The 21,626-nt window shown below is 41.0% G+C and overlaps 1 protein-coding gene across 1 annotated transcript in view; it reads left to right on the top strand.

Annotated features, from left to right (window-relative positions):
* ADGRD2 (adhesion G protein-coupled receptor D2) overlaps positions 1-21,626 on the top strand; it is a 388,936-nt gene that overhangs the window by 45,372 nt on the left and 321,938 nt on the right. The window contains exons 9-10 of the mRNA XM_040406278.1: positions 7,345-7,461; positions 10,186-10,306. Of these exons, the coding sequence (XP_040262212.1) occupies positions 7,345-7,461; positions 10,186-10,306 (238 nt within the window). The remainder of the gene's footprint in view (positions 1-7,344; positions 7,462-10,185; positions 10,307-21,626) is intronic.

Raw genomic sequence — 21,626 nt, 5'->3', positions numbered from 1 at the left:
CAATAATAACAATTATCCATTCACATAAAAATACAATAAACATAAAAATTATCTAAAATGATATGGTACCAATTTGATTTCCACAACTGTGTTCGGGGTAGAAAATTCGTGGCCGCACTCCGTGACACTTATGACAATTGTGAACACTGTCTGTAAGTATAATAGATAGAAGCGTCCTAAAAGTTCCTCATATGGGGCACTTTGACGGCTTGTCTCCAATGTGAGCAGACGCCGTATAGAGTGATTCCTCCGGGAAAGTTCACTCCAACCAGAGCGATAAAGGCAAAGTCCCAGACTTATAATTTTTCAGTTCCTACCTGATTCCTTGGTAATGTATCTCGCTGTGTGGCGTCTCCTCGAGGCGAGCGGTGCCGGCCGTTCGAGCGCCTTACGCCGCAAGTCTCAGGCGGGTGACGTCACAATATCGTGGGATCCGGCAGGTAGGGTTCTGATCAGCAATCTGCGCTGAAAGTTGTGTCTGTACTAACTTTGCTGAAGATTCATTCATGCATGGCCATGCAATCCATAGGAGGGTCCGGTATATTAGGTGGGCGCTTTGCTTTCTCTTTCACAGACGCGTTTCGGGGCGTCTACACCCCTTCCTCAGTGGTCATAGCGCCATCAATTATTCTCCACCTTTTATAGTCTCTATGGTAATCCACAAAAACAGGAATCCGGATCTTCTGGACATAATGACTACCAATGCGGTTTTAAGTGCGGTATTCGTGCGGTTTTTCAACATCCATTGCGTTTTTTATTACAAATGAATCTAACACACTATAGTATCCTGCCCGACACAGTATTTAAGATAAAATATAATAATTTAATACTTTAATATACATATTAAAATTGAAATAGGTTAAAAACAATAAATATACATACATACTAACCCTTTCTATACACACATTCATAAGCATCAGCTGATATACCTGGGGACATTATTATATAAATATATGAAATCATAAAATATAAATATATGAAGATATAAAATATATAGGGAAGGGTTTGTGGAAGAATTTCTGCCAATAAAATAAATGTAGAACCTCACTTTCTACATTTATTTTATTGGCAGAAATTCTTCCACAAACCCTTCCCTATATATTTTATATCTTCATATATTTATATTTTGCAAAAACGCAAAAACGTTATACAGGAGATGTAACGCAGGTAATGTCGCTGTCACCAGCGGCTAAGAAAATATTACACTGAATGTCACAGATATTTAGGATGTGCAAACGTTATACAGGAGATGTAACGCAGGTAATGTCGCTGTCACCAGCGGCTAAGAAAATATTACACTGAATGACACAGATATTTAGGATGTGCAAACGTTATACAGGAGATGTAGCGCAGGTAATATCGCTGTCACCACTGGCAAAAAATTACACTGAATGTCACAGATATTTAGGATGTGCAAATGTAACACAACAGATGTAGCAAAGGTTGTGTCACTGTCAGCAGCTGCCAAACAATTGCATGCAATTTAGCGCAGGTTCGCTAATAATATATATTGCAGCCAGATAAAACAATAGTCCTAAAAACCTTTCAACACTAAACCCTGCCTAAAGAAAAAAAAATATTCCTGTACCTACACTATCTGTCTACGGCATTACAGTGAGTGGCAGTACTTCCCCGCACGTTTATTGGCTGCGTAGCAGACAACAAACGTGCGGGGAGGAGACTTGAGCATCGCGCTCGAGCACACCCGGTGTTCGGCCGAACACCGCAATGTGCCGAGCATCTCGATGCTTGAGTCAAAATGGTGTTCAGCATGCTTGCCCAACACTAGTTTTAACTAGAAATGAGTGAAGTTTTTAAAATTTCAATTTGGCAACTTTGCTGAAGTTAGCCAAGAAATGTATTTGTCATGAATTGCTATAAATCAAGTTTACACCGGCCACTGTGCCTAAGGGTAAGGTCACATGGAGCGATGGGTTGCAGCCATGCTGCTGTGAAGAACTGCATGGCCAATTAGCCCCCATTTACCTTTCATTTAACAATGAAGATCGCACTGTATAGTCCTTCTTCATTGTTAATGGCTGCACTGCACCTTTAACCCATTTGCTACCAGCGATGTACATGTGCGACGCTGGAGCAAAGTGCAAACATGGCGCCCACTTGTCCCAGCAGCAGAGACCCGCGGCTAATGACCACGACTGGCAATAATGCCGATCGCAGTCATTAATGCCTTAAGATGCCATGATCAAGTGAGATCACGGCATTTAAAGGGTGAAAAACCCGGAAAATCGTGCTTCCTATCGGCATCCTCTGCGGCCAATGAGGATGCTGGTAATTTAATTCAATGCCCCGGGTCTCTCTGAAGAGACCCAAGGTATTGAAGCTGCAATTCTTATTTTGGCCAGCAGGTGACAGGCCAACATAACATAATGAGAAATTCTGTACAAATAAAAAAAAATATATGAATTTTGTAGACTCAAATACGAGCTTCAAAATCATAAAAAAAAATACATAAATAACAAAAAATATAAACATCATGGGCATCGCTACGTCCAAAAATGCCCGTACTATTAAAATATTAAAATATTTTTCCAATACGGCGTATGGTGTAATAGAAAAAAGGGTGAAAATTGCCAATTTGACATTTTTTCATCGCGTCTCTTACCCCAAAACTTTTTATAAAATGTGATCAAAAAGTCACACACACTCCAAAATGGTATCAATAAAAACTACAGATTGTCCCTCAAAAATGAGCCCCCATACTCTCAGTAGATATAACTATAAAAAAGCTATGGGGGTCAGAATATGGTGATGTAAAAATATTCTTTTTTTTCAAGTTTACATTTATTTTTACACCTAGACATGAAAAAACCTATACATATGTGGTATCGTTGTAATTGTAATGACCCAGAGAATGAAGGGCACAGGTCAGGTTTGCCACAATGGGAACACCGTAGGAACAAAACTCGTAAAACAGCGGAGGATTTGCGTTTCTTTTCCAATTCCACCCCATTTTGAATTTTTTCCCGCTTCCCACTACATTGTATGCCATATTAAATAGTGGAAAGAACAACTTGTCCCATAAAAAATAAGCCCTCATACAGCTATGTGAATGGAAAATTAAAAAAGGTATGACTCAAGGAATATAGGGAAGAAAAGTAAATACACAAAAACTAAAAAGCCTCCAGTACCCTAAGGGTTAAACAGAAGATGTTGCTGGTATGGGGTTTGGCTGGTTAGGTGGGGACACAATATGCAAATTATTGCTGTTCTGGCATGAAATCTCCTACAGGTTATTTGACACTAAACACAGAATATTAATCAGCTCTCATACCCACTTCTCCAACCCCATCGCTCTCCTGCCCTACAGGTGGGAGCCCTTCTTCTGCCATCTGCTTTGCCTCCTTTTCCACATCTTTTAATATTGATGAGAATATGTCATCAGGAACATCCAGCTCCTCCTCTCTCTGCATCTTGATGACTTTTCTAGGAGATTTGAAGGATGATTTGGAATAAGTAAAGGCAGCAAATGTTGAGGATGATCATCATTAAAGAAGACCTTTCATGCGATTTTATTAAGGGAGATATATACCTGTATTAAAAATAGAATGGGCACTCATATATCTAGTTCACAAGGTAGGCAAAGCGACTCAAGCGATATAGCAATAATATATTAATTTATTGATAACGATATATATATGCAAGTATATATTACTGCTGATTCTCCAGAGATATTTATATATTTATTTATATATTTATATATTCATATATTATATTTCACTATTTGTTTGCACACCATCTTTTATATCGATTTATTTATTTATTTAATAGATATTATATTATATTAGACACTATATGTCACTGTGTTATATCACGCAATATCACTGTTGAATTTTCACCTATTTATTCATTCATTTATTTATTTATTTATTTTCACATATTTTACCTCTGGAGATACAATTGCTGTTAGCCACTGTTGTAGACAATAGAAGACTATAACCACTGTGTTCCACCTATTAACGCTGGACCCGACCTCCGGTTTTTCATTAGCTATAACAGTGGACTGATATATGTCTATTTTATCATATATTTTTATGTGAGTTTTATCTATTTATATTTATTTAGGGGATACAGCTCTGCTTGGGTTTACAATATCTATTGCGTATTGTTGATATTTACTTGCATATATATATCGTTATCAATAAATTAATATATTATTGCTATATCGCTTGAGTCGCTTTGCCTACCTTGTGAACTAGATATATGAGTGCCCATTCTATTTTTAATACTATTGTTTTCTGGTGATTGGGTACAACATCTGTCTGGTGCACCTTGCCATCTTAAACCAGAGGTGAGCCGTCCTTTATCTCTTTTTTTACTTAGATATATACCTGTACTTGCAGGGTACCCCAGGGTACCCCCCCCCCCTCCCCCGCTGATGCTGCCACCCTGCTTGATTTTTTTTAAATATGCTCTTACACCCCACTGTGCCTCGCCGGATATCTCCCACTCAGTATGCTAATACTGAGCATCGGAACAGGGAGGAGGAGACGGCAGGGTTTCTCAATGGGCGTCTCCTTCTCCCTGGCTGTAGCGCTGTCCAATCACAAAAGAGAGAGTCACAGCCAGGGAGAAAAAACCTCCTGTAACGCTCTGCACTGCGATTGGACAGCGCTACAGCCACGGAGAAGGAGACGCCCATTTAGAAACCCTGGCGTCTCCTCCTCCCCGTTCCGATGCTCAGTATTAGCATACTGAGCGGGAGAAATCTGGCGAGCACAGCGGGGCATAGGAGGCATATTTTAAAAAAATCAAGCAGGGTGGCAGCATCTGGTACCCCCCAACTACGGGTATATAACTCCCTTAATAAAAATCGCATGAAAGGTCCTCTTTAAGACCTGGCTCCCCTAAGGGGGGCAGACTGGATGGTATTGGTTGGCAGACTGGCAGTGGAATAATAAAGGCTTCCATCTTATTGGTATTGAATTACATATCTTAGTTTATGGCTGATGTGGGAATAAATACGGTAAATGAAACTGTTGCAGAATAAGTCTCCCAGCACCCTCCCCCTGCATTCTCCCTGCACTCTCCCTGTCCAATATTCTTCTATTAATCATTTTCAGCCATACTGTCCCTAGCGCATGAGAACTTGCCACATCTCTCCCTATGATCAGCTCACAGGACAATGGGATGAGGGTTTTTTAGTGCTGTGACATATCTGCAGACTGGCTGGCTGCATGGCATTTTGGGTGATTTTGCATTTCTGGACTTCTTACTTTCATTTTGCAACACGTGCAGCTGCCACTTTAGGAAAAACGGGTTCCTTACCACGAATCACAGGGAAATTTGGGCTCGCTGCGAATCAAAGTTTTCCTGAACTTCAGACCAAATTCCGCTTCGAATGCTTCGCTCAACACTAGTATTAATGTTTTCACAGTGGGATTCTTTGGACCCACACTAAATCTATACAGAATGTGTCACATCCACTTCTACTTGCATGTAGGGCTGGAACAGTTACACAAATTAATCAATTAACTCGACACAAAAAAATCCTTGATGCAAATTATTTGCATCGATTAATCATTTGTGCCACGTGACCATAGTGTGAGTGAAGAGCTTGCTATTACTCACACTCCGTGGTCACCCGCCTACCCGCACAGTGCTGCACTGGATCCTGATGTACACACATCATCAGGACGTAGTGCACATAAGATCATCAGATCCCAGTGCAGCACGTGAAGAAGAGGATAGAAGATCTCTGGAGTGTCGGCAGCACACCTACAGTAAAGGTATTTTAGTTTACTGGTGCTGCAGCTGGGCACTAATGTCTAGGGGGGGGGGAGCTGGGGGCATAGGGGGAGGAGCTGGTGGCATTGGAGGGGGAACTGGTGGCACTGCTGGAGGAACTAAATGCATTGAAGGGGGAACGGGGGGGCAACTCATGACACTAGGGGGGGGGGAGCTGATGGCACTGGGAGGAACTAATGGTTCTGGAGGGGGAGCTGATGGCACAAGGGAGGAGGAGCGGATGGCACGGGGGGGGAGACAAATGGCGGGGGGGGGGGCTGATGAGTTTTTATAGACGTTCTTTTAATTAGTTTTTTCTTGTTAGAGTACTCGATAATCGTTGGATTAATCGGTAGAATACTTGATTACTAAAATAATCGATAGCTGCAGCTCTACTTGCATGTGATCACTGTTATCATTGTACACATAGGGCATATCATCAGTTAGGTCTAAAATAATATTTGTGAATAATTTCATAAAATATATAGTCCTTGGGCCTCAAGCACGCGACAGCACACTGAACCATTCATTTCTATGGGGCCATACAAACTTCCATGTTTTTTGCAGATCCATTTGGCTATTCAAGCTAATTATATTCTGGTTGTTCTATAGCCATGTGTATTGATGGGAGGGAGAAAAATGTGGAGTATACACGGAAGGTATCCATATTTTGTGGAAACGTGGTTTGTGGACCAAAATATGGGCATGATCCCACAAATAAAGCCTTAGTGTCAAGCCATAGCTTCAAGGTCACCTCCAAATGGTCTTTCTTTTGCTGGATTATTAGGGCCATTAATGCGTCAAGAGTTCTGGCCCACTGGGCCACTCCTGGTACCCTGGTGCAGCAGTCTGACCCTGGGTTTCAGTGAGGAAGGAGATGAAAATTGGCCCTCCATATGTCCTTAATGGTATTTTACTTAGCCACAGTTTTTTCCTTTGCCATGGGGTTTTAGTCTAATCAAGTCTATGAATATAGCTTTGAATCCCCAGACCCTATGTATTGGATCTACATTCCACAAATCTAGATAGTTTTCTTTTTTGTCATCTACTTTCTCCTTCCACATGACCTTACATAAATGCTATTGACTCTCACCTTGTATTAAGGCTAGTGTTAAAATGTTTGCCACTCTGAGGATAGCTTTAGCAGAGGATCAAATTTCCTCCTGTGAGATTTTTGCTGAGGCATCAATGGGCAATTTCTTAAAGGAGGACCTACATTCCTTATTGACCTTAAAACCATGTACCTGTAAATAGCTAGATTTGGCAACAGGGGTATAACTACTATAGCGGCAGACCATGTGACTGCTATGAGGCCCAGGGCAAGAGGGGGCCCAGTCTTAGTTGGAATTTTGCACCTCTTCTACTGGAGGTGCAAACTTAGTCAGGGCTAAGGAGTCTACCCTCTGAAGGAACAACTTTTAGCAAATAAGTCAGTGGAAAAATGGTTCAAGGGTCATTAAAAATGGTTTAGGTAGAAACCCTTCTGTCCTGTGTGGGGGACTGGTTGGATCCTTGCTATGGGACCCTTACTTCTCTATGTATGCCATTGTTTGGCACGTATTATTCTTATGATATTCATAAATGATTTGTCTTTTCTAGAAATTGCTGTGAGTCAGGTCGATCTAGGCATGGACAAACATATTTTCAAAGTACATACTACTGAAAGAGTGGATGAAATAGAAGTTGTAGGGGAGGACCTTAAGAAAATGATAGAAGGTAAGCTCCGTGTTGATCTGATTCTAAGCATAGTGGTTCCTTGTATGCAAAAGAAAATTACGTTCTGGGAAAATAAATGAAAATTAATAGTGTAGTACAGGGATGCCCAACCTGCGGCCCTCCAGCTGTTGCAAAAATACAACTCCCAGCATGCTGTGATAGATGTTGGATGTCCAGGCATGATGGAAGTTGTAGTTTTGCAGCAGTTGGAGGGCCGCATGTTGGGCATCCCTGGTGTAGTATAATGAATGAATAAACTCATTAAAGGAGTTCTCTGAGATTTAAAAAAATTACAGAAAATTCTTAAATATGACTTTATTATAAATATATTCCCAAATACCTTTCCTTAGTTATAATGGCTCATTTAATTTTGTCTAGGGAGCAATCATTAGGAGAAATAAAATGGCCACCGTCCTATTAATACACACAAAACCAGTCATAATCACACAGGAGAACAAGATACTTCAGAGCAGTGAGCTAAATTGCTGCCTCATTCTCCTCTCTGCTCTGCTTGTCAGGGATTATGATCCTGAATACAGCTGATAAGATCTTCAGATGAATCTCTGTAGGAACTGAGTTCATGAGGAGACTGCTAAAGAACAGAGAGGATAGACGAGACAGACTGTGGTCATGAGGGGCTGTGGTAATGGAGACTGCATACAAGAGCTGCTGCTCCCCCATCCTCCTCTCTCCACTTCATGTCTCCTCATGAACTCCATTCCTGCAGATATTCAGCTGAAGATCTTATAATCTGTATTCAGGATCATAATACAGGAGAAGAGGCTATGGCAGCTCTTAAAAGCTCAGTGTTGTCCTCTTGTGTGATTAGCACAGGTTTTGTGAATACTAATAGGATGGCGAAAGGTATTTGGGAATGTATTTATAAAAAGGTAATATTTAAATATTTTTAGTAATTGTATTTTATTAATTCCCAGAGAACCTCTTTAAGCAGCAGAAGCTAACATAGGACAGACAAGCCTGAAAGTGAATTTGGGTAATATGTGAAAAGATTTTTTTATATTTCTCTATAAATACCTTTTCATATCCTTAGTGTTTTCCCCATTGAACAACCCACTTTTGTATTCAAAAGTTATGTATTACATGTGGTACCCATGCTTAGATCTTAGCCACCTGGACAACAGGTGATATGCACATACATTAAAGTTGCACTCCCACAAACATTTTTATTTTCTGTCCTGTTAGAAAGATACATGATATAATTTGTAGTAAATGTAATCCTCTCAGTAGTGTGGTGAAGATTATTATTTTTTTTTTTTTTACCAGTGACTGTATTTGTGAGTTATAACCTCCCTTCTGATCCTCAGCTGTGTCATGTGTGCACTCTGATCTCCAACGGACATAGGACAGGAAGTCAGTTACTTCTTTATTCATTCCTATGAGATCGGCATCCTATAGGAATACACAGAACGTAACTGGCTTCCTGTCCATACATAAGATGCTGTGTTATTTGGAGAGTCAGAGAGCTGGTCACATGACACAGCTGAAGTTTAGAAGGGAGGGGATAACTCACAAATGCAGTCACCGTTTAAAAAAAAAAAACCTTCACTACACTTTACATCACATATCTTTCTAACAGGTGTAGGGATTTGCTCTGGTAGGCAGGGTAAGCGGACGCAACACAGAGGCAAGACCACGGTTGAAAAACAAAAGTTTCGTGTTTATTCACACCAAAACAAGCAGAAAAGGAAAAACAACACTTTACAGGGTCTTGGTGTTAATTCACACAGCAAGATTCCACAAATCACCTGGCAGTCCACAGCAGGCTGCTCTCATGCGGCTCTCAGCCTGGCAGCGTGGCGGGTCTCCTCAGCTCCCAAAACACAGAAATTCCACAGCTCCAGTATCACTTGGACAATCACACCACACCCAGCTGAGCCGCTGGCTGGGTTTTTAAACCCCAGCCCAAAACCTGGCCTGCTCTTTGGCTGCTCCCAATAAGAACTTAGTACAACAGTGTCAGCGAGCACTAGCTGCCGCTGACACACAAAATTACCGGTTCTTATCTCACCGAGGCCAGGAACCTCGGTGACACGTACCTTCCGTCAATGACGGACCCCTGCGCCTTCCTACACAGGTTATAGAATAAATATTTTGTGGGAGTGGTTCTTTAAAGTGTCCATCCAATTAAGGCTACTTTCACACTCGCATTTTGGGTGGATCCGTCATGGATCTGCAAAAGAGGATCCATTACAATAATAGAACCGCATACATCCGTCATGAACGGATCTGTTTGTTTTATTTGTAACATAGCCAAGACAGATCCGTCATGAACTCCATTGAAAGTCAATGGGATCCGTTTTCTATTGTGTCAGATTGTGTCAGTTTGGCTCAGTTTCGTCAAGTGGACAGCAAAACGGTGCAGGAGACTGATTGGAGGCAAACTGATGCATTCTGAGCGGATCCTTTTCCATTCAGAATGCATTAGGGCAAAACTGATCCGTTTTAGACCGCTCGTGAGATCCCATGACGGAGCCAAAATGGGAGTGTGAAAGTAGCCTTAGTTGGATCTCACATTGTACATGAAGAGACCTTGCCACATATTGGGTGTCTAGGCATCCTTGCAATGCTCAGAGAGTATCTTGGATTGGTTTTAATGTAATGAATGAGCAGTACTCTCCATGCAATCTGTAGATTAAGAATTGGTTGTGTTTCTTCATGTGATGTGCAGTCAGTCATGTCTTTTCCATTTTTCTATCACTTTAGGTCACACTGAGGTTGCTGTGGTAAATATGTGGTATAGTTTAAACCCCTTTCAACATTTATTTGGAGACCAGAGCTACAAATTCCTTCATGGAGATAAGTCTATTTCAGACGGAGGATACAAGTGAGTTTTTGGGTGATGGATGTTTTACATCTTTACCTTTCTTTAGCACAATATTTTCCTCTTATGCAACTCTTACAGCATTTTTAGGTCCAAATCCACCCAGAAATGCCTACAATGATATAGCTGTCTATGTGAGACGATTTTTCTGCCATGTATAGCAAACATAAAACCAAAAGCCTGTTATTTAATCTTTAGAACAATTTTGTGTTATTTTTTGGATTTTCTTGGATTAAAATGAGCAACGTTTAGCACATGCTTGTGAATAAATTTGGTGCATCTTTGGGTTGTTTTTAAGTCATAAAAATGAAATCTATGCTAAGAGCCAGGAGTAAATTTATGATGATTTTTGCTGCATTTTTTGACTTAAAGGAGTTTCCCAGGTTTTTAATTTTAATTACCTCTCTCCAGGATAGGCTATCAATATCAGATTTGACTGCAGTGCTGCGGCCTTCTTGCAGATTACCAAGTACAGTGCTGTCCATTGGATAGCGGCTGTGTTTGGTATTGCAGTTCCTAGGCCATGTGACCAATGAACATGACATCACTGGACTAGAAAGAGGCTGCGGCACTCTCCGAGTACCATTGTCTCTTCAAACAACTGATTGGTGGAGGTGCTGGGAGTTGGACCCCCACTGATCTGATATTGATGACCTTTCGTGAGGATAGGTCATCAATATCCAAGAATTTCTAGATATTGATGGCCTGTCCTTAAGTTAAGTCACCGATATCAGATCTGTGGGGTTCTGACTGGATGGAACAGATCTCTCAATGCAAATCTGCTCAAATCTGTCTGGCAGCTAGGCAGAGCAGGCAAAATGGCATCACTTCATTGCACCTGCCAGCTCCAAACCATCAATTGCAGGATGAATGGTGGAGAAATTTACTGATGTCTCCCTGTCCTGCTTGATCATTGAATTCAACTGCATCCACGTACTGATGCAGATACAGTTCAAAGTGGTGCCAGGGAGGCCCAGTGCACAAACACCATTCGCCTTATGGTTAAAGTGAACCTGTCACCTTCAAAATGGAGTGTAATCTGCAGGCAGCATGTTATAGAGCAGGAGCAGCTGAGCAGATTGATATATAGTTTTGTGGGAAAAGATTCAGTAAAACTTGTGTTTCATTCATTTAAATTCTTGCTAATTCTGGGCTTTGAAGCCCAGGAGGCGGTCCTATCAGTGATTGACAGCTGTCTCTGTATACACAATCATAGGAGGAAGGCTGTCAGTCACTGATAGGACCGTCTCCTTGACTTCAAACCATGAATGAACAGGAATTTAAATGAATAAATTACACATTTTACAGATTTTTTTCTCATAAAACTATAGATCAATCTGCTCATCTCCTCCCAGTGGCGGATCCAGGAGGGGGGGGGGGCGCTCATCTCCATAGTCATCTGTATCGCCGTCCTCAGGACAGCGATACAAATGGCTGTGCAGCAGGGCAGGGGAGGGAGAGGCGTGTCCCTTTCCCTTCCTCTGATAGGCTGCAGGCACTAGTGTTTTTTTTTATTTTTTATATATACACAATACTTTTACTGGCACATGGTGGGGGGGGGGGCGGCTGTTATTGCTGGCACATGGGGGGCTGTTATTGCTGGCACATGGGGGGCTGTTATTTCTGGCACATGGGGGGCTGTTATTGCTAGCACATGGGGGGCTGTTATTACTGGCACGAGGGAGCTGTTATTGCTGGCACAGGGGGGCTGTTATTGCTGGCACATGGGGGGCTGTTATTACTGGCACGGGGGGGCTGTTATTGCTGGAACATTACCCCATTTCGGAAAGTAGACACCCTAAGGTATTCGCTGATGGGCATAGTGAGTTCATAGAACTTTTTATTTTTTGTCACAAGTTAGTGGAAAATGATGATTTTTTTTTTTTCTTACAAAGTCTCATATTCCACTAACTTGTGACAAAAAATAAAAACTTCCATGCACTCACTATGCCCATCAGGAAATACCTTGGGGTGTCTTCTTTCCAAAATGGGGTCACTTGCGGGGTAGTTATAATGCCCTGGCATTTTAGGGGCCCTAATGCGTGAGAAGTAGTTTGAAATTCAAATGTGTAAAAAAGTCCTGTGAAATCCTAAAGGTGCTCTTTAGAATTTGGGCCCCTTTGCCCACCTAGGCTGCAAAAAAGTGTCACACATGTGGTATCGCTGTACTCAGGAGAAGTTGGGCAATGTGTTTTGGGGTGTCTTTTTACATATACTCATTCTGGGTGAGAGAAATATCTCTCTAAAAGACAACTTTTCCCATTTTTTTATACAAAGTTGTCATTTGACAGAGATATTTATCTCACCCAGCATGGGTATATGTAAAAAGACACCCCAAAACACATAGCCCTACTTCTCCTGAGTACGGCGATACCACATGTGTGACACTTTTTTGCAGCCTAGGTGGGCAAAGGGGCCCAAATAATTCTAAAGAGCACCTTTAGGATTTCACAGGGCATTTTTAACACATTTGGATTTCAAACTACTTCTCACGCATTAGGGCCCCTAAAATGCCAGGGCAGCATAAATACCCCACAAGTGACACCATTTTGGAAAGAAGACACCCCAAGGTATTCCGTGAAAGGCATGGCGAGTTCCTAGAATATATTTTTTTGGCACAAGTTAGCGGAAAATGATTATTTTTTTTTCTCTTACAAAGTCTCATATTCCACTAACTTGTGACAAAAAATAAAATTTTACATGAACTCACCATGCCCCTCAGCGAATACCTTGGGGTGTCTTCTTTCCGAAATGGGGTCACATGTGGGGTATTTATACTGCCCTGGCATTTTAGGGGCCCTAAAGCGTGAGAAGAAGTCTGTAATATAAATGTCTAAAAAATTTTACGCATTTGGATTCCATGAGGGGTATGGTGAGTTCATGTGAGATTTAATTTTTTGTCCCAAGTTAGTGGAATATGAGACTTTGTAAGAAAAAAAAAAATAAAAAAAATCAATTTCTGCTAACTTGTGAAAAAAATAAATAAATCTTCTATGAACTCGCCATGCCCATCAAAAGTGATCTTTTTATAGCGCCGCAGCGATTTTACGGTGTTTTTGCAGTGATCAGAAAAATAAAAATTTCTGTCACTGCGGTGGGGCGGACTGAACGCAAGTGTGCGCACAAGATCAGGCCTGATCGGGCGAACACTGCGTTTTTTGTAGAGCCTATAGAACATGTCCTATTCTTGTCCGCAATTGCGGACAAAAAAAGGCATTTTCTATATAGTTCTGGCAATGTGCGGATCCGCAAAATGTGGAAAGCACATTGCCGGTGTCCGTGTTTTGCGGATCCGCGGTGTCCGTGTTTTGCGGATCCGCAAAACACATACGGACGTCTGAAAGTAGCCTTACAGGGGGGTGATCAATGACAGGGGGGTGATCAGGGAGTCTATATGGGGTGATCACCCCCCTGTAAGGCTCCATTCAGACGTCCGTATGTGCTTTGCGGATCCGCAAAATACATACTGACGTCTGAATGGAGCCTTACAGGGGGGTGATCAATGACAGGGGGGTGATCACCCCCCTGTAAGGCTCCATTCAGACGCCCATATGTGCTTTGCGGATCCGCAAAACACATACTGACGTCTGAATGGAGCCTTACAGGGGGCTGATCAATGACAGGGGGGTGATCAGGGAGTCTATATGGGGTGATCACCCCCCTGTAAGGCTCCATTCAGACGTCCGTATGTGTTTTGCGGATCCGCACATCCGTGGGTCCGCGGATCCGCAAAACACATACTGACATCTGAATGGAGCCTTACAGGGGGGTGATCAATGACAGGGGGGTGATCAGGGAGTCTAATATGGGGTGATCACCCCCCTGTCATTGATCACCCCCTGTAAGACTCCATTCAGACGTCCGTATGTGTTTTGAATGGAGCCTTACAGGGGGGTGATCAATGACAGGGGGGTGATCAGGGAGTCTATATGGGGTGATCACCCCCCTGTAAGGCTCCATTCAGACGTCCGTATGTGCTTTGCGGATCCGCAAAATACATACTGACGTCTGAATGGAGCCTTACAGGGGGGTGATCAGGGAGTCTATATGGGGTGATCACCCCCCTGTAAGGCTCCATTCAGACGTCCGTATGTGTTTTGCGGATCCGTAAAACACATACTGACGTCTGAATGGAGCCTTACAGGGGGCTGATCAATGACAGTGGGGTGATCAGGGAGTCTATATGGGGTGATCACCCCCCTGTAAGGCTCCATTCAGACATCCGTATGTGTTTTGCCGATCCGCGCATCCGTGGGTCCGCGGATCCGCAAAACACATACTGACGTCTGAATGGAGCCTTACAGGGGGGTGATCAATGACAGGGGGGTGATCAGGGAGTCTAATATGGGGTGATCACCCCCCTGTCATTGATCACCCCCTGTAAGACTCCATTCAGACGTCCGTATGTGTTTTGCGGATCCGTGGGTCCGCGGATCCGCAAAACACATATTGACGTCTGAATGGAGCCTTACAGGGGGGTGATCAATGACAGGGGTGTGATCAGGGAGTCTATATGGGGTGATCAGGGGTTATTAAGGGGTTAATAAGTGACGGGGGGGTGTAGTGTAGTGGTGATTGGTGCTACTTACAGAGCTGCCTGTGTCCTCTGGTGGTATATCCAAGCAAAAGGGACCACCAGAGGACCAGGTAGCAGGTATATTAGACGCTGTTATCAAAACAGTGTCTAATATACCTTTAAGGGGTTAAAAAAATCGCATCTACAGCCTGCCATCGAACGATCGCCGCTGGCAGGCTGCAGATCCACTTGTTTACCTTCAGTTCCTGTGAACGCGCGCTCCTGTGTGCGCGCGTTCACAGGAAATCTCGCCTCTCGCGAGATGACGCACCGGCGCGTCCAGGTGGAATGAATCGACCGCCTCCGGAACGCAATCCTGCGTTAGGCGGTCCGGAGGCGGTTAAAAAAGGTTTCACATGTAAAAAAAAGAAAAAACCCAATTAAATAATTAAAAAAAGATGTTAAAAATAGAAACAAAAATAAATAAAATAGACATATTTGATATTGCCACATCTGTGACGGACAGCTCTATAAATATATCACATGATCCACCTCGTCCTATAAACACCATAAAAAATAAATAAAAAACTGTGTAAAAAAAATTCTATTTTTGTCACCTTACATCACAAAAAGTGCAACACCAAGTGATCAAAAAGGCATATGTCCCACAAAATGGCACCAATAAAACCATCACCTCATCCCGCAAAAAATGAGCCCGTAGTTAAGAAAATCGCTGAAAAAAAACCCCCAAACTATAGCTCGCAGAACATGAAGACATTAAAACATCATTTTTTGTTTACAAAATGCTATTTTTGTGTTAAAGTGAAATAAATAAAAAAAAGTATACATACGGATGGAGTAGAGTTAACACTGTTTTCTGAGATTTCTGAGTTGTGTTATCTAATCTAAGCAAACACCTTCAATTGCTTTTCAATGGCTTTTGTCTCAAAATAACGCGATGAGTTAAGAAATATGAGTTAAGAGCTGGAGTGCTAACCCTGCTACATCTGTATTAGGTATCGCCGTGTCCGTAACAACCATCTCTATAAAAATATCACATGACCTAACCCCTCCCGTGAACACCTTATTAAAAATCAAATAAAAACAGTGCCAAAAAAGCTAACATCACATAAAGTGCAACACCAAGCGATCAAAAAGGCGGATGCCCCCAAAATAGTCCCAATCAAACCATCACCTCATCCTGCAAAAAATTAGATCCTAACTAAGACAAAATAAAAAAGCTATGGCTCTCAGACTATGGAGACACTAAAACATCTTTTTTTTGTTAAAGAAAAATGCTATTGTTGTGTAAATCTTAAATACATAGGAAAAAGTATACATATTAGGTATTTCCACGTCCGTAACGATCTGCTCTATAAAAATGTCAAATGACTTAACCCCTCAGGAGAACTCTGTAAAAATAAATAAATAAAAACTATTCTGAAACAACCAATTTTTTTGTCACCTTGCCACATAAAGTGTAAAAATGAATAATCAAAAAATCATATGTACCCAAAAAAAGGTACCAGTAAAAACATCAACTCTTCCTGCAAAAAAGTAGCCCATGCACAAGACGATTGGCATAAAAATAAAAAAAATATAACGTTCAGAAAATGGAGACACAAAAACAATTTTTTTTGTAAAAAAATGCTTCATTATGTAAAACTCAAGCAAACAAAGAAAGTAGACATATTTGATATCATTGCGTCCATAACAACTTGCTCTATAAAAATAGCACATGATCTACCCTGTCAGATTAATGTTGTAAAAAATAAAAACAGTGCCAATACAGACATTTTTTGGTTTCCTTGTCTCACAAAAAACACAATATAGAGCAATTAAAAATAGTACGAATAAAACTGGAACCTTATCCCCTAGTTTGCAAAATGGTGTCAATTTTTAGGAGTTTCTACTGTAAGGGTGCATCAGGGGGGCTTCAAATGGGACATGGCATCTGAAAACCAGTTCAGCAAAATCTGCCTTCCAAAAACCATATGGCGCTCCTTTTCTTCTGCGCCCTGCCGTGTCCCCTTGCATCAGTTTATGACCACATGTGGGGTGTTTATGTAAACTGCAGAATCAGAGTAATAAATATTAAGTTTTGTTTGGCTGTTAACCCTCAATGTGTTAAAGAAAAAAAATGGATTAAAATGGAAAATCTGCCAAAATAGAGAAATTTTTAAATTTTATCTCCATTTTCTTTTAATTCTTGTAAAACACCTAAAGGGTTAACAAAGTTAGTAAAATCAGTTTTGAGTAACTTGAGGGGTGTAGTTTTTACAATGGGGTCATTTATGGGGGGTTTCCACTGTTAAAGCCCCACAAAGTGACTTCAGACCTGAACTGGTCCTTAAAAAGTGTGTTTTGAAAATGTTCTTAAAAATTTTCAGAATTGCTTCTAAAATTCTAAGCCTTCTAACGTCCTAAAAAAATTAAGTGATATTTAAAACATAAAGTAGACATATGTGGAATGTTAAGTGATAAATATTTTAAGAGGTATCATTTTTTGTTTTAAAAGCAGAGAGATTCAAATTTAGAAAACAGTGAGTTTTTTCAAATTGTCATTAACTTTTGGATTTTTTTTTATAAATAAAGGTAAAACATATTAACTCAAATTTACATGAAGTACAATGTGTCACGAGAAAACAGTCTTGGATAGGTAAAAGTGATCCAAATTTATTACCACATAAAGTGACACATGTCAGATTTGCTAAATTAGGCCTGGTCAGGAAGGGGGTAAATGGCCCAGTCTCGAAGAGGTTAAAGTGGGTTTTGGAAATTTTCTTAAAAATTTTAAAATGTGCTTTTAAACTTCTAAACCTTCTAAATTCCTAAAAAAATAAAATGACATTTACAAAATGATGCCAACATAAAGTAAACAGATGGGGAATGTAAAGTAATAACTATTTTATGAAGTAACACTATTCGTCTTAAAAAAAAAAGAAATTTTAATTTTGAAAATAGCGAATTTTACACTATTCATCTTAAAGCAAAGAAATTCAAATTTTGAAAATAGCAAATTTTTTCAAATTTTCTGAAAATGTTTTATTTTTTTATGCTTAAAGGTAAAATGTATCAACTCAAATGCACCACTATTATGAAGTACGATTTGTCACAAGAAAACAGTCTCAGAGTGGCTTGGATAAGTAAAAGTGTTCCAAAATTATTACCACTTAAAGTGACATATGTCAGATTTGAAAAATGAGGCTTCGGCATTTGGTCCAAACAGGCTGTCGCTTGAAGGGGTAAAAAAAAATATAATAATAATAATTAGTGTGTAATATGTACTCTGAACACTAGAGGGCAGTAGACCCCCACAATAAAACAGTAATAATATGATTTGCAGATGTAAGGCAATTTGATGGCTGCAAATGACAATCTTCTTTTCCATTTTTCTTTCTTATGATTCTGTGCTGTAATAAGAGCAACTGAACCATTTGCTGGATATAATGGGTATGGAGGAGGACACCGTTATGTTGACCATTTGTGTGTAGGAATGAATGATATTGTGTTTTATTGATCTGATGATCAATTCGGCACTTAAGGTGCCTTGGAGTTTCTATAGAATTGTAGCTAAAGTGTCTATCCCGGTCTTATGCTTTAAATCCTCTGCTATTGTCATCTAACATTACAGTAACAATAAGGAAAGTACATTCAGAAGTCAATGTCTGCATCTTCAGATCTGATATAGCACTTGCTCTGCTTCTTCAGGGCCTTCTGACTTTATTGAGCACACAGTCTAATTGAATTGTTCTGTCCTGCTTTAGCATTCACATTACGATTCAACACTACTAACATGGGTGGGTTTTTACCCCCTCTCCCCAGCTTCGTCTGAACTTTCTTGCCTGTCGTGATGTACCTTCATAGACATTTGCAGCACTTGGGTCTGACTTAAGTTCTAATTACCGTAATTAAAAATAGAGCAGCAGAATTAGTGAGGAGCGGTGGCATCCATCACCCCATGTATGGTGCAAGTGAACAGGTAACTGGAGCTTTCCCAGGACAAACTTATTGATGACCTATCCTTAGGTGGAGATCCAAACTCCCAGCACTCCTGCCGATCAACTGTCTTCACTAGCTGCGACACTGAAACTACACAGCTCCATACATTGTGTAGTGGCCGTGCCTGGCTACAGCAGGGCTGCTTCTATAACTAAGGAGGCATGGTGGATGAAGCTGTGTATTTCTGGTGCAAACAGCTGATTGGTGGGGGTGCCAGAAATTGGACCCCTGCTGATCCTAAGGGTATTAAGTAAGTTCTGAAAAATCCCTTTAACTTTATAGACAATAATCTCTTTCTTTACTGAAGTTGATGAATATAGATGGTTAGATGTAACTTGTATATACAGTAGTGGCCAAAAGTTTTGAGAATGACACAAATATTAGTTTTCACAAAGTTTGCTGCTAAACTGCTTTTAGATCTTTGTTTCAGTTGTTTCTGTGATGTAGTGAAATATAATTACACGCACTTCATACGTTTCAAAGGCTTTTATCGACAATTACATGACATTTATGCAGTCAGTATTTGCAGTGTTGGCCCTTCTTTTTCAGGACCTCTGCAATTCGACTGGGCATGCTCTCAATCAACTTCTGGGCCAATTCCTGACTGATAGCAACCCATTCTTTCATAATCACTTCTTGGAGTTTGTCAGAATTAGTGGGTTTTTGTTTGTCCATCCGCCTCTTGAGGATTGACCACAAGTTCTCAATGGGATTAAGATCTGGGGAGTTTCCAGGCCATGGACCCAAAATGTCAACGTTTTGGTCCCTGAGCCACTTAGTTATCACTTTTGCCTTATGGCACGGTGCTCCATCGTGCTGGAAAATGCATTGTTCTTCACCAAACTGTTGTTGGATTGTTGGAAGAAGTTGGTGTTGGAGGGTGTTTTGGTACCATTCTTTATTCATGGCTGTGTTTTTGGGCAAAATTGTGAGTGAGCCCACTCCCTTGGATGAGAAGCAACCCCACACATGAATGGTCTCAGGATGCTTTATTGTTGGCATGACACAGGACTGATGGTAGCGCTCACCTTTTCTTCTCCGGACAAGCCTTTTTCCAGATGCCCCGAACAATCGGAAAGAGGCTTCATCAGAGAATATGACTTTGCCCCAGTCCTCAGCAGTCCATTCACCATACTTTCTGCAGAAGATCAATCTGTCCCTGATGTTTTTTTTGGAGAGAAGTGGCATCTTTGCTGCCCTTCTTGACACCAGGCCATCTTCCAAAAGTCTTCGCCTCACTGTGCGTGCAGATGCGCTCACACCTGCCTGCTGCCATTCCTGAGCAAGCTCTGCACTGGTGGCACTCCGATCCCGCAGCTGAATCCTCTTTAGGAGACGATCCTGGCGCTTGCTGGACTTTCTTGGACACCCTGAAGCCTTCTTAACAAGAATTGAACCTCTTTCCTTGAAGTTCTTGATGATCCTATAAATTGTTGATTGAGGTGCAATCTTAGTAGCCACAATATCCTTCCTGTGAAGCCATTTTTATGCAACGCAATGATGGCTGCACGCGTTTCTTTGCAGGTTACCATGGTTAACAATGGAAGAACAATGATTTCAAGCATCACCCTCCTTTTACCATGTCAAGTCTGCCATTTTAACCCAATCAGCCTGACATAATGATCTCCAGCCTTGTGCTCGTCAACATTCTCACCTGAGTTAACAAGACGATTACTGAAATGATCTCAGCAGGTCCTTTAATGACAGCAATGAAATGCAGTGGAAAGGTTTTTTTGGGATTAAGTTAATTTTCATGGCAAAGAAGGACTATGCAATTCATCTGATCACTCTTCATAACATTCTGGAGTATATGCAAATTGCTATTATAAAAACTTAAGCAGCAACTTTTCCAATTTCCAATATTTATGTAATTCTCAAAACTTTTGGCCACGACTGTACACTTAGAACAGCTCTAACCCATTCCCAACCCCCTGAACGTTAAGTCCCATGTAAATAACATCTCTCCCTTCAGCCCTAACATACAGTCCCAGTTAAATAACCACAACTCCCATCATTGCTCTGCCTCTCTCTTCACTTACCTCTCTTCATGTAGCAGACATCACCAAAGCTTCTTCCCCATGACTTGTCCTCTTCACTGCACTCCTCTCCTGCACTAGTCACATGATGGTGACATCATCGCAGGTCCTCAACCACTGCCTGTTTTACTGGTCTCATGATCTGTCATGTCAAAGTGTTGCGTTTATATTTTTGTTCAGTGTATATATATTTTTGTTCAGTGTATAGATATATGTATATATATATATATATATATATATATATATATATATAGTTATATATTTTTATATAAAACGGCGTCCGTAAAAAAGGACAGGGGGGAGGGAGAGCAGCGGGAACGGACAGGGACGGAGGGCGGTTTAGGGATCTGGAACAGCTGCAAAACAGCTGAAGTTGATATATGTAAAGGGTGACAGGTTAGATGTAACTTGTATGTACATTTAGAACAGCCTTACAGATGTGTCACTTCTGCTAATGGCATTTATCATGAAAAGAAATTTAATACAAGGCACTTACTAATGTATTGTGATTGTCCATATTGCCTCCTTTGCTGGCTGGATTAATTTTTCCATCTCATTATATACTGCTTGTTTTCATGGTTACAACCACCCTACAATCCAGCACCGGTGGTTGTGCCTGCACACTATAGGCATATAGGCAGGAATAGGCGCTGGCATAACTCCAGGATACAAACTGTGTGTAATGCGAGGAAAAAAAATTAATCGGCCAAGATGGGGAAAGATCGGGGGGAATTGCAGCACCATGGCTGCTCTTACCGGCAGGCAGCCA

The sequence above is a fragment of the Bufo bufo genome, chromosome 8 (assembly GCF_905171765.1).
Source record: "Bufo bufo chromosome 8, aBufBuf1.1, whole genome shotgun sequence".
NCBI classification, from domain to species: Eukaryota; Metazoa; Chordata; class Amphibia; order Anura; family Bufonidae; genus Bufo; species Bufo bufo.
This window is presented reverse-complemented; position numbering and strand designations above follow the sequence as displayed.